Raw genomic sequence first — 13,964 nt, forward strand, 5'->3', positions numbered from 1 at the left:
GCAATGAAGAGCTGAACAAACACACCACGAAGATAATGTGCTTTAGTAAGAGTTTTAAAACAAAAAAACTCTCTTTTTCTGTATCATTGAGACATATAATTCTTGATGACAATTTGAAACGGTGTATGTCATAACCTGATTCCTTTATCTAGTTGAAAAGAAGTAAATATACCAGGTGGGCTTTTTGGAATACCCGAGTCGACTGTTACATGTCGAGAATAGATATTTTAAAGTGAAAAAGACTGGTGACGAACTCGTACGTTAGTTTTCAAGGGGCCACGATCATGGCTTGCGTCTCTCGACTTGTGCTACATATTTATTTGATGTGACATTGGCCTATCCACATTTCCTGTGGAGTTGTCTTGACTTTTCCAACCCGGGAATGGTGTTCTTTTTGCTAATTCTACATTACTTCAAAGAAAATAACAAATTACTTCGCCTTTTGTAATATATTTACAGCTATAGATCCAATCGATGCATTTAAGTAGTAGCTTTAATTTTGTTTACATTCAAAACAGATCCAGCGAATGAAGTTGAAGGAGAGATGATAGTTGAAGAGGAATTCGAAGACACGATCTCCCAACTTGGTACGCTTTTACTAATTACGACTCTGCTCAACTAGGTAGCGTCGGGGTGAGATTTAAGACTAAGGAAGACAGAATCTTTTAAGAATAGTCAGCGAAATGATTATCAAATCTAAGATGGACTTCATAAGTGAAATTCTCTCGGTTACTCTGGGTATCTCGTAGAATTACATGCTGTTGTTCTCTTGGTGACAAATTAAATTCAATTTCAATTAAATTGAATTTCGCTACAAAGAATATCTGAAAACTTGCACGGATCTATTGTAAATATGACGTATCCTTTGCTAAATCCCATGTTGTAAACCACTAAAATTGTGTGTATAGTAAGGATTTAGCTTTTTCATTCCAAACTTGTTGATGGGTATGATGAAAGCCTAGTTATATGCCTTATTTCCAAAGCGTGTGGATACTCTTTACCACAAATTGAAAAACTCATTTGATTTTGTTATTTTCTCACAGACACTCCCAATCGAACGCCACCTCCTCAGCGTCTAAACAACGATGGTCCAGGTAATGAGAACATTCCATCACATGTTAAGGGTTTTTTTCAGGCAAATTATGTGTGGGATTTGCATAATTATCTGACATTAAAATAATTTTTGTAGAAAATTTGGTTTAAGTTATGGGTAAGGCTTCATGAGAGACAGGAAAAAATTAGTTGAAAACATATTTTCTCAACTTTGAGCATTTCCAAATACCAGAAGTGGAACATGAACTCAGACACAAGTAAACCATGAAATTATGTCAAAGGGAGCATTTTTTGCACTAATGAACAGGGGGCTGAATTAGTAAGGGGGGAATTGAGGACACTTTTTTCCTTACTTCATTTTTCATTGTGGCTGGGAAGTAAAGGAGAAATACATGCATGTGAACAATATGTGAAACGTATTGTTAATTCTCTGGTGAGTCCAGTTCTTTGGAAAACCCTATATACAGCTTCTAATAAGCTCCTCAATCTGAACGATCTGAATGGTAAGGACTGTGAATTTGTATGGGGCAGTAAGATTTCATCAATGTTGGTCTTATTTGAATAATAACTGCTTGCTTACTGATCTGCCTTTTCTTTTAGAACTTATTCACTTTCTTAATTTTGATTTCCTAGTGTATCTTAGCAGTGATGATGAGATGATGGAACCTCAATCCTCATCAACACCTAGAAATGGCATATCCACTGGTATGAATTGCAATGAATGTAACTCATTATCAGAAAGTTTTCAAGTGTTGAAATGGCCCTATAACATCTTTTCTTTATCATTATAGATCCTCACAATACTGCGGAACATTTTACGAGACAATTTTATGGCAAGTAGTGAATGGCATACACATTACTGTGTTGTTTTGAAAAACTAGACAAAACACGAGACCTGATAATTAAAGCAATTAAATGTTCCAGTCTTTTGTTTTGTACACAAAGATCCTCTTCTTAGCACAAAATTTTCTCTAAAAGTTTAACACAAAGAACCAGTGGGAGTTTGTGCTTGATAGTCCTTTGTTGGAACATTAAAAAGTGGAAGAAAATGACTTTTATTACTTTCTTTGGAAGGTCTAGATTTTGTACATGATGAAAATTTAATCTTGTCATTAATGTAATGAAAAACATTCTGTTTCTTATAAAAAATGCATACTTTAATTTTTTTTCAGATAAAGTGGAGAAGGTTTCAATGGGTGTGGTAGAATGTGTGCATTTTGGAGGGCCATCTACTGCTCATGTATTAGAAGGTGAGCCAGTCATAATTAATAATATCCTGAGATGAGTAAGTTAAGGGGGAAGTTGCATGTTATTTTTAGTATTAATTAGCATTTTTTTTTACTGCAAATGTGGGTGGGATTTCAGATTTCACCTTTTAAATAGAATCTGAGTTAGTAAGCTTTCAGGAACCTTTTTTTCATTTGGTTCTACACTAAAAAGTCACAAGAAAAAAAATTGGAAAGAACAAACTGATGGCATTTAGCATAAGCTCATAAAATGGATTTAAATCTCCAATTAGCAAATGTTCTTTAAAAGCCATGTATATGTATGTTGTGTCATGTACACAAGCCTGGGTGGGTTATGTCCTCACCTTTGAACTGCATCAGCTCATTAATCAGGTTTTGCATCTTTTTACATTTGAATACTGTAATCCCAACTTTTCTTTTGTTTGTGAAGCTGGTGAAGTAGAAGAGATGGAGGACACCACAGTACTAGCAGAACTTGGTTAGTACATAAGTTCTTTAGAGAGACCAAATGTTTATTATGAATAATAATGTATGTAGACTGTACCATGTATTTTCCATGTGTGTTGCTGATGTTTTATTATGCTATTGTCGATTAAAAATATACAGATCCTGCTAGTGGACCAGCCTATGATGTGGCACTTTTCCGCAAGTTTTTGAAGGTTCATAAAATCCCTCCAAGACTTCCCATCATCTGCTTGTCTGCTTTGCAGGTATACTGTGTTCAGTGAAGTACACATTTAAGGGGTTTCACCATTAATGCTCAGCAAACTGGGCTTGAATAACTGATTTCAAGTTTGAGCCATTCTGACATATATATATTTGTATACAAATATATATATTTGCATATCTTAAAATAAATTTGTATACATCTCCTCACATTTACTTTAGTTTGACTTAAAATTTACTTCAAGGGAATAAGCTTACTAAAGGTGAACTCTGTAGTGCTGCAGCATGAATGACTGTCAAAACTATGCTCAGTAGTTCCAAGACTTTAGGCTAGGGGAATAAGTCCATTACTCATTACTTCAATCAAAGAAAGTAATAATCATTAAATATAACCTTTTTCCTCATTATACACCACTTTTGATTGGAAACAAGGCTTTACAGAAAGCTAGCAGATCATCGCTTTCTACCAAAAACCTCCTATCAACATGTTAGATCACATTTTTGAGATTGCACTCTTATTTTTCTGTTTTAATCCTATATTGTTAAGTTCCAATTCTCCTCAGTTCAACTTCTTGATGATAACCCAATTCAGTAATATTGACTTGATTCTAAATGTGTTGCACACAGATGCAGCTGCAGGCTCATTTTGATGGGAAGCCCGTGTGCCTGATACGTTTTAAACTAACAGATAAGGCGGCAGGTATGCTTAGGTGAGTATGTTCCTGACCATACTTTGGCTCATGTAGAAGGAAGAAGGGAGGAAAAAAACATTGATTGATTTCATAACTTGATTTAAATTAACACATAGAACATGGCCTAACATACAGAATACAGTTATACAATTATTAATCTAAATACATGGACATTATTTTTCTATTTGTTATAAGGACTAATAAGTTTAAATCTTCTTGTAGGCAACTCATGGATAGTACTGAGACCATCAAAAAGTGTTATGTCCTGGTCTCCTATGTAGGATCTCAGTTTGATGTGGAAGGTAGCTAATTTTAAACTTCTTCTTCTAGGTTATATTTGTCGAGCTAAAGTGAAATTACCAGTCAGTGGGTAGATTTTGGGAGGCAAATTAAGAGGCTGAATATGTAATTGAATATGATTTTCTTTCTTGTGGATACAAGAGGCTGAAATTGATTGCATGGATAATGAGGATGGATTGAGTAACAGAATGATTATTAGCCTTTGGTGAAAACTATCGGTCTAATGGCAAGTGGCATTACTTCTTGCTAATGAAGCCGTGTTGGTTGAGGCCATTTCTATGCAGAAATCTCTTAGTGTTTTCTTTTTCTATTCTAATGTTACCCTAGTTTGTGGGAGGTCTGATCACACGAAAGATATGGAGTTGGAGTGTCGCATTTTTCAGCCCACGATGTCTCCTGTGAGACTAGTTACAGGAGACATCATTACAGGCAAGTGAATTAGTTACCTTGTAGAAAAGAAATGTTATGGCCTGCCAAATTAAATTGCTATTCCCCTTTTGATGGATAGGTAATATCAGTAATGTTCATTAGTATGTTTGAAGCATGGAAATATTGGCAAGCAACTGAGAAAGGTACTAATCAGTGATATATTTTGTAGGAGGTCATGCAGATATGCTCTGTAAAATTGAAAGGGCAGTGACAGAAGGCTGTCTTGCAGCACAAGCTGTGTGTGAGCAAAGGTATGAAGCAATGCTTGATGTCTCGATTTTATCTTAAAATGTATATGAAAAATAGTGTAAAGAGTGCAAAGGTCACAAAGCCTCACTCTGTAACCCTTAATGCCCTATGCCTGATAGACACTGTCTTGTGAAAGAGGCAATAAAATTTATTATGTTAGTGGTACCTGTAAAAATCAATCGTTTAGCTGTCATATAAGTTAAAATAATATCTTTTTATACCTTTAGAAAACTGTTGGAGGATAAAAGAGAGTTCCGAAGAGTACAAGAGAATGAACTCAGACAATCAGTAAGTTATGATGAGATTAATGGAGTATTTGCTGGAGAATTGGGAGAGAATTTGCAGTTACCATACAGTTCAATACTAGCATCCTATCTCCAGGTCAATGCCATGCCAATGTTGGCTTCTAAATACATGGCTTTTAAAAGTATATCAAGTGAAAATAGTAAAGTGGGTTTTGCACGACTGTTGATTAAGGGGATCTAAACAAATTTGATTACCCACTCTCAGAGACATGTGATTGTCTGGTTCCTTTTTAAATCCAAACTCACCTGTTTTAAAAAGTTTACCAAACTGGCTTTTTTGACATATGATTGCCTGGATTTTTTTTAGTGACCTCGCGCTTTGTGAGACATTTAAAAACTCGTCCATTCTAGGACTTTTACGAACACTCAACTGTCGCTCAAATGTCTTTGTAAGACATTTTAGACGTCGAGCTTTTAAGACATTTGATACATCTTGCATTTTACGACATTTGGAACACCGTGCTCTTTACGTCATTTGAGACATCGTGATTTTTAAGATACTTGAGACACTTAAGACCGTGTTTTTCAAGACCTTTGTGACATCGTGCTTTTTAAGACTTTTGAGACATCGTGATTTTTAAGATACTTGAGACACTTAAGACCGTGTTTTTCAAGACCTTTGTGACATCGTGCTTTTTAAGACTTTTGAGACATCGTGCTTTTTAAGAATTTTGAGACATCGTGCTTTTTAAGTCATTTGAGACATCGTGCTTTTTTAGTCATTTGAGACATCGTTTATAACAAGAGACATCGTACATTTAACGACTTTTGGGACATCGTGCTTTTTAAGACATTTGAGACATCGTGCTTTTTAAGACCTTTGTGACCTCGTGCTTTTTAAGACATTCGAGACATCGTGCTTTTTAAGACCTTTGTAACCTCGTGCTTTTTGAGACATTTGAGACATCGTGCTTTTTACGACATTTGAGACATCGTGCTTTTTAAGACATTTGTGACATAATGCTTCTTAGGACATTTGTCACATCGTGCTTTATAAGACATGTAATACATCGTGCATTTTACGACATTTGTGACATCGTGCTTTTAAAGACACTTGAGACATCATGCTTCTTAAGACCTTTGAGACACCGTGCTTTATAAGACATACGAGACATCGGGATCAATATCAGTATCTGGGCCGAAGGCGCTATGAAACAGAGCCATTTAAATTTACGAAAAAACGGCTTATATAAAACAGTACCAGTAAACAACCCTTATGTAATAATGGTCAAATGAATGGCCTTATGTAATAAATGCTTTTAAAATGTACGACCTAAAAGTTCGTAAAAAGCGCCCGTTAAATGTTCGTAAAATGCGACTGTTAAATGTTTGTAAAAAGCGACTCTTAAATGTTCGTAAAATGCGATTCTTAAATCAGTGTTCTTAAAAATACGTTAAATGTTCGTAAAATGCGACTAAATGTTCGTAAAATGCGACTTTTAAATGTTAGTAAAATGCGACAGTTAAATTTTCGTAAAAATACGTTAAATGTTCGCAAAATGCGACTAAAATGTTCGTAAAATACGCCCGTTAAATGTTCGTAAACTGCTACCGTGAAATGTTCGTAAAATTTTTAAAATTGCGTAAACTACGACTGCTACGTGTTCGTAAAATGCGCCCGTTAAAGTGTTTGAAAAATTTTCATATTGAGTGCTCGTAAAACGAGCCTGTTCAGTGTTAGTTATAAGACATTTGAGAAAGCGTGCTTTATAAGACATGTAAGACATCGTGCTTTATAATACATTGGAGACCTCGTGCTTTATAAGACATATGAGACATCATGCTTTATAAGACATTTGAGACATCGTGCTTTATAAGACATATGAGACCTCGTGCTTTATAATACATTTGAGACCTCGTGCTATATAAGACATATGAGACCTCGTGCTTTATAACACCTTTGAGACATCGTGCTTTATAATACATTTGAGACCTCGTGCTTTATAAGACATATGAGACCTCGTGCTTTATAATACATATGAGACCTCGTGCTTTATAAGACCTTTGACTCATCGTGCTTTATAATACATTTAAGACATCGTGCTTTATAATACATATGAGACATCGTGCTTTATAAGACATATAAGACATCATGCTTTATAAGACATGAGACATCGTGCTTTGTAAGACATTTGAGACATCATGCTTTATAAGACATATAAGACATCGTGCTTTATAAGACATTTGAGACATCTTGCTTTATAAGACATAAGACATCGTGCTTTATAAGACATTTGAGACATCGTGCTTTATAAGACATATAAGACATCGTGCTTTATAAGATCTTTGAGACATCGTGCTTTTTAAGACCTTTGAGACATCGTGGATTTTAAAACTTGTGGGACATCGTGCATTTTACGACTTCTGGGACATCGTGCTTTTTAAGACACTCGAGTCATCGTGCTTTTTTAGCTCATTTAAGACATCGTGCTTTTTGAGACCTTTGACACATCGTGCTTTTTAAGACCTTTGACACATCGTGCTTTTTATGACATTCGAGACATCGTGCTTTTTAAGACACTTGAGATGTGCTTTTTAAGACATTTGAGACATCGTGCTTTATAAGACATTTGTCACATCGTGCTTTATAAGACAGCACATCGTGCTTTTTAAGACATTTAAGACATCGTGCTTTTTAAGACACTTGAGTCATCGTGCTTTTTAGCTCAATTAAGACATCGTGCTTTTTGAGACCTTTGACACATCGTGCTTTTTAAGACCTTTGACACATCGTGCTTTTTAAGACCTTTGACACATCGTGCTTTTTATGACATTTGAGACATCGTGCTTTATAAGACATTTGTCACATCGTGCTTTGTAAGACATATAGCACATCGTGCATTTTACGACGTTTGAGACATCGTGCTTTTTAAGACATTTGAGACAACGTGCCTTTCAAGTCATTTAAGACAGCGTGCTTTGTAAGACAATTGATACATCGCGCATTTTAAGACATTTGAAAGCTCACATTTTTAAAAAAATTATTGAGAGCTCGTGCTTTGTAAGGTGTCGGGATATCCCTGGTGTATATGAGGATGCTGTAATGTTCTGGTTTAAAAATTGATAATAGAATCGACAAGCGTGCCCCATACTTAACACTCTTAACACTCTTTATGACGATAGCAAAATCTTTGGAGTGTTTGGTGGTATGAGATAACAGCTTGCATTCCTTTTCGGCGCTCTCAATAGTCATTAACGTTGTTACTAATTTCCCCCGGGATCTAACCACGATAATTACATAATTACTTTTCAATTAAACGCACTCCCTCATTTGGAATTTTTAATTTTTTACACAATAAAGATCACTCATTTTTCGCTTAAGAATAAGTATTATGTAAACCTTTGACTTACGCTTACTGTGGATATCTGTATCGATAGGAGGCCGCAGACAAAGGAAAACAACGTGAGCGTGAGGTAAGTAGATAAGAGCAGGTACCTGGTAGATTTGAAGAGTCTTAATCGTTTGTGTTTTCGCATGAAAACAGCGACAATAAGTGTAATTTGCATCTCCAATTTGATATGATACCGCAAACGAAGGTTATGAAAGCAAAGTTCTGAAAATACCCTGCAGAATGCTTATAATGATCGCTGATTTAAATAAATTTGAGATTAGATTTCCCGTGACAACTTTTTCTAAGCGTAACGGTAGAAAGATAGCTCTGCATAAAATTTCCCTTACTAAACATTTCAAGGCTAGGCAACTGAAACACTTAGATCTATTGCAAGCCAACCATAGATGAATACATAATTCTTACAAAAATGTTCATAGGCAGAGGAGGAAGAAGGAGACCTTGATGTCACCGAACCAGACAGTGAATGGGTAATTACTTTTGCACTAATATTCACAGCCACTTTGGACACTTTCTATGTCAGGTGCATACCCTGTATTGATCTAAAATACCTTTTCTATATATAATAAAAATTGGCTTTGAATGATGCACGACCAGTTCAGGGCGTGAAATTGCGCCTAATACATGCGGCAATGCGCCTAAATTTTTCACTTTGGCGACCAAATCCTGAAAGTTAGTCGCCAAATTGGCGACTAGAACGTTTCATCATAACCTTACCAAGAGATATAGTGAATTAAAAAGATTTGCAAAGATAAATCGGCGGAAAACTTCCTCGTTAAGTTTGTTTCCGAAACGTAGCACATGCATCTCGATGGATAACTAGACGCCATCTTGGATTTAGATGAGCCTGAACGTTGTATATCATCCATCCTAGTGTCCACTTTGTAGCACGTTAATTTTTGAGGGTCTTTCTAGCACGCTGACAGCGTAAAGAAAGATTTTGTTTGTCTTTGAAAATGGCGACCAACTTTTTTTGAATTGGCTACCACTTTGAAGAATTTAGGAGCCAAGTGGCTATCAGAAAAAAAAGTTAATTTCACGCCCTGCCAGTTGCTAAATAATAGAGAGTAGATATAATCTACCAATTCCTTGCCTATTGAATCTTGATCATCATCTGATCACAGTAAGGGGAATGTAAAGTCATAACTAAACCCTTAATTCAACAGTCTGGACCTTTTAGAGCATAGCTAAAATTACACGACTAAATTGATTTAATAGTACTTTTGAACTTTGCTTGCGTCGGGCAAAAATACAACGAAAGTTTAGTTTTACTTCACACGTGAAGCTGAGGGGAAAAGGACTGTCTTTCCTTGGAGCTTGCTGGAGAGGACGGCTGTTAACTTTGAACAATATTAAATCCTAGGTTCGTCAAAAAAGAATCCAGGCGCTGACCCGCAATGAGGTTAGATGTATTTATATCTTTTAAAAACTGATGGTTAAATTGATGGAATTACGAACATTTAAATACACCTTTGATCAGGAAAACATTGGACCTCCTAGATAGTTTTACTTGAATTAGTTTATTCATTGGCGTCAACGTGACCATCATATCTCTCATTATGCTTATATTCCAACAGCTGCCGGCGGGACCCGCAACAAATTTTGATGAAGTAAGTATAATTGTCTATGACTCTGGAGAGAATTATAGACACTTCATTTTAGAGAGATTTAATTTTTTTTATGTTATTATTGTTTTTCATATTATTTTTAAATGTGTTCAGCATATTCTAAATACATGCTGCCACATTTAGGGAGAGGCATATGGCATTCAAGATGACAGCGATGATAGTGGAACGGTAAGATGTGTTTGCATTGTATAAATCTCGATCTCAATGATAGTGGAACGGTAAGAAGTGTTCGCATGATACAAAAAATCAATGTTAATTCCAAATTTTCAGTTTCGTTGCATTTGGAAGTTTTGGGTTTTTTCTCTTTAGCTCCAATAGTTTTGTTTTGATATTTTTGTTTTTAGATCGATCATGTTCATTTTTTGTTTGTTTGTTTTTTCTGGTTTTTCAGCATGGTGGTTTAACCCCTTTGATTTTCCGATAGTACTAAGTCGTTAGGTTTTAAGTAGTACTTCCATAGCATTCGCTTTAAACAAGTGATTTACAAAAAGAAACACGTGGTGGCCAGCACCATTTCAACGAGGTACAGAAGCGATTAGGGATGAGAACACAATGGGGTACTTGAAACCAAGGCACGAACGGTGCCGACTTCATGGGGTTTGTCCTGAACGATTATTACCGTAAGTTTGGGGATTTGATTCAGAATTGAAATCTCGTACTCTGCTTTTGTTCGCAGGTGACTTTCAGAACAGAATAAGAACAGTCCAAGAAAAGAAAACAGTCCAAGAAAAGTCGTTTTTTCAAATTTATTCTTTGTTGTAGTTATTAAAAACGTAAAGAAAATGAAATTTGTTATCTCTTTCTCTATGACCTAATAATTAAATTACATCCACTTTAAGTAAACAGGTGTTGGGTGCGTGATAAGACGAGCCGAAAAAAGTGTTTCGTGTCTCAGAAATTCAGTGATGATGGCCAAACCCAGTTGATACCCTACCCCCTAACAATATAGGCAATCTTCAAATTATTTCCCATTGTTCATTATTTCCTGGCACTCTAAGTGTAAGATTCCTAAATCAATTCATTGACCTCAAATTATCATGTTTTAGACCGCCTTAACTCTCTTCCTGAGGTCTTAAATACTAGGGTTACAAGTAACTGAATGCGGTGAATTTTAAAAACACTTAACTGACATATTTTAATTGCCACCCTTGACTTAATTTAATTGCCACCCAAGAAAGTTTGCAATCTTAAATCCAACGACAATCCCTGAGTTGTTTTCTCTCAGCAACTTACATCCAGAACCCTTTACATTCGGCATTTTAAGAGTAATTCAAACTCGTGAATCTGAAGGCCTTTTTGTTGTCGTGCATTCTACCAGATGCTTCTTAAGGCGTACATTTTACTAACAATCTACGGTTGTGCATTTTACAAAAACGAAACTGCCGCACTTTGCAAGCACTTAGTAGTCGCACTCTAAAAAAACCTAGTCGATCTTTACATGTACCGAACCTAACGTTTCTATTAAGTACATGTAAAGATCGACGTTTGAATCAATTAGGATCGGCAGATTTGTATAGACGTTTGAATCAACTGCCGCTCTTAATTATTCGAGTCGACCCAAATTGCAATTAGGTTCGGTACATGTAAAGATCGACGTTTGAACGAGGCCTTAACGGGCGAATTTTACGAACACGTAGCAGTCGCAATTTAAGCACATTTAAAAGTCGCAGTTTACGAACATTTAACGGGCGTATTTTACGAAATTTAGTCGCATTTTACAAATATTTAACGGTCGCATTTTACGAACATTTTAGTCGCATTTTAAGAACATTTAACGTATTTTTACGAACATTTAACTGTTGTATTTTACGAACATTTAACTGTCGCATTTTACGAACATTTAACGGTCGCATTTTACGAACATTTAGTCGCATTTTACGAACTTTTAACCGTCGCATTTTATAAACATTTAAAGGGCGTATATTTACGAACATTTCACAGCTGCATTTTACGAACATTTAAAGGTCGCATTTTACGAACATTTAACGTATTTTTACGAACATTTAGCGTATTTTTACGGACATTTAAGAGTCGCATTTTATGAACATTTAACGTATTTTTACGAACATTTAAGAGTCGCATTTTACGAACATTTAACAGTCACATTTTACGAACATTTAACAGTCGCATTTTAGGAATATTTTACGTATTTTTACGAACATTTAAGAGTCGCATTTTACGAACATTTAAGAGTCGCATTTTAGGAATATTTTACGTATTTTTACGAACATTTAAGAGTCGCATTTTACAAATATTTAACGGTCGCATTTTACGAACATTTTAGTCGCATTTTACGAGCATTTAACGTATTTTTACGAACATTTAACTGTCGCATTTTACTAACATTTAACAGTCGCATTTTACGAACATTTAGTCGCATTTTACGAACATTTAACAGTCGCATTTTACGAACATTTAACGGGCGCTTTTTACGAACTTTGAGGTCGTACATTTTAAAAGCATTTATTACATAAGGCCATTCATTTTATCATTATTACATAAGGGTTGTTTACTGGTACTGTTTTATATAAGCCGTTTTTTCGTAAATTTAAATGGCTCTGTTTCATAGCGCCTTCGGCCCAGATACTGATATTGGTTATCTTGAGCAGACATGGAGACCCAAATAGTTCCATGTTTTGTTTGGTTTTCAGTTACGTTTTGACAGGAACGGAAAAGGGAATGAACCAGACGTTTGGTACCACGTGTCACGGAGCGGTAAATTCATATATTATACGCAATATTGTTTCTTGATTTGAAAGCATGATGACATAAAAAATGCAAAATGACCACAGCATTTCCTGGTTTCAAACCTCGGGTTGGATAAGTTTTGAAACGTGTAAGCAAATATGTTTGTTTGTTATGATTTTTTCTTTCCCATTTTCCCAGAAAGTATTTTGAAATGGATATTTATATATATATATATATATATATATATATATATATTATCTATCTATCCATTTTTCTTCAGGGAAGGGCATTATCAAAATCAAAGTCACGGTGTGTGTTAGTAGTACTAAGAATAAAGTCATCAGCTGGTCCATCTTGACCTAGTCATAAACATAGTTCCATTCATGCAGTTTTAATTGTCCTTTCCATTCTCTTTCAGCCGAAATATTGACTATCAAGAAGTTCTCAATGGTCTTAAATCCAAAGGAATCTCAATAAGAGTGGCTTCCCCAAAACTGGTTATGGAAGAGGTAACGAATCAGTAAATGGCCGCCTTTTTTTTTAAATTCATTTTCATGCTGTAGCTTCCATGGCACTGCATCAAAAGCTGTTGAAATCTTAAAAAAAGAAAATGTGTGTTAATTGTGTGCATTTTTGTTCAGCTTTTTAACAGGCTCCTGAGTCTTATAAAAACGTCACTGATGTCGTTAACACTCGTAAGTGTAAGCGTCTCTTGTTGTTCGATGTTACTTGCTTTTCGAGCCATTGTTGCAGGTTTGTGTTGTGTTGTCAACGGTTTACAAAGAAAACAATCCCTCAAGATACATTTTAACTCCAAGAACTTCCGAGACAATGAGATTCTAACCTAAAGACGACAGCTCGTTGACGATGCAGGAGTCCCTACCTTAGACACGAACTCGTTCTTCTGCATTCAAGGTGTCCTATCCGGCTGAGATAACTAAGAGTCGTTAGAGTCAGTTTCTTTTCCCTTCAAAGCAAATCATGTTTTTCCTTTCTGCAATCGGTTCACCTATCTTCAACGTCAAACACTGAAGTGCCTCCGTAATCAAGTTTTCACCTCTTTGAACTTGAGAAGCATAATAGAGAATTCCCCTGTGAAATGTTTTACACTTTAGAATTCCTTGTTAATTATGTGAACAGAAGACTCACGATTTCTCGAGGAAACTGTTTCTGGAAACTCTCAAAGAGATGAATCAAAATTGACCATCCTTTTTTATGAAAGAAATGTTACCAGACATCTGACCTTCCAATAATTCAACAAATTTCCTATTCCTTGGGAAATTAGAAAAATCGGGATTCTTCTCTATTTGACCAAACTGAAAAAGACTGTTTCTCAGCAACAAAGTTAATGTTTGTC

The 13,964-nt window shown here is 35.5% G+C and overlaps 1 protein-coding gene and 1 long non-coding RNA gene across 4 annotated transcripts; both read left to right on the top strand.

The window, feature by feature from the left end:
- Positions 1-292: 292 nt before the first annotated feature.
- LOC131779806 (uncharacterized) lies at positions 293-10,698 on the top strand. Of its 2 annotated transcripts, none has more exons than XM_066174436.1 (18): positions 293-587; positions 1,044-1,094; positions 1,687-1,758; positions 1,845-1,886; positions 2,226-2,303; positions 2,731-2,778; positions 2,907-3,010; positions 3,594-3,676; positions 3,881-3,960; positions 4,286-4,387; positions 4,557-4,638; positions 4,864-4,924; positions 8,320-8,355; positions 8,711-8,761; positions 9,655-9,693; positions 9,869-9,901; positions 10,043-10,087; positions 10,596-10,698. In XM_066174436.1, exons 1-18 carry the CDS (start codon positions 545-547, stop codon positions 10,614-10,616), a joined length of 1,071 nt encoding a protein of 356 aa, XP_066030533.1. In that variant the 5' UTR covers positions 293-544; the 3' UTR covers positions 10,617-10,698. The 2 variants fall into 2 exon arrangements, with proteins under 2 accessions (XP_066030533.1, XP_066030534.1); XM_066174437.1 differs by having other exon boundaries at positions 10,013-10,087; positions 10,596-10,617.
- Positions 10,699-12,549: 1,851 nt separating this feature from the next.
- On the top strand, positions 12,550-13,700 carry LOC136284310 (uncharacterized). Of its 2 annotated transcripts, none has more exons than XR_010719145.1 (3): positions 12,550-12,634; positions 13,026-13,116; positions 13,249-13,700. It is a non-coding gene; the product is annotated as an uncharacterized lncRNA (long non-coding RNA). The 2 variants fall into 2 exon arrangements; XR_010719144.1 differs by having other exon boundaries at positions 13,260-13,700.
- The last annotated feature ends 264 nt before the right edge of the window (positions 13,701-13,964 follow it).

This window comes from Pocillopora verrucosa, chromosome 11 (assembly GCF_036669915.1).
Source record: "Pocillopora verrucosa isolate sample1 chromosome 11, ASM3666991v2, whole genome shotgun sequence".
Classification (NCBI taxonomy): domain Eukaryota; kingdom Metazoa; phylum Cnidaria; class Anthozoa; order Scleractinia; family Pocilloporidae; genus Pocillopora; species Pocillopora verrucosa.

Bases quoted from the DNA above. Each gene is read 5' to 3' on its own strand.
- LOC131779806 (XM_066174436.1), top strand. From the start codon at position 545: ATGATAGTTGAAGAGGAATTCGAAGACACGATCTCCCAACTTG. The intron at 9,694-9,868 runs GTTAGATGTATT...ATATTCCAACAG, and splicing joins AGGCGCTGACCCGCAATGAG to CTGCCGGCGGGACCCGCAAC. The intron at 9,902-10,042 runs GTAAGTATAATT...TGCCACATTTAG, and splicing joins CCGCAACAAATTTTGATGAA to GGAGAGGCATATGGCATTCA.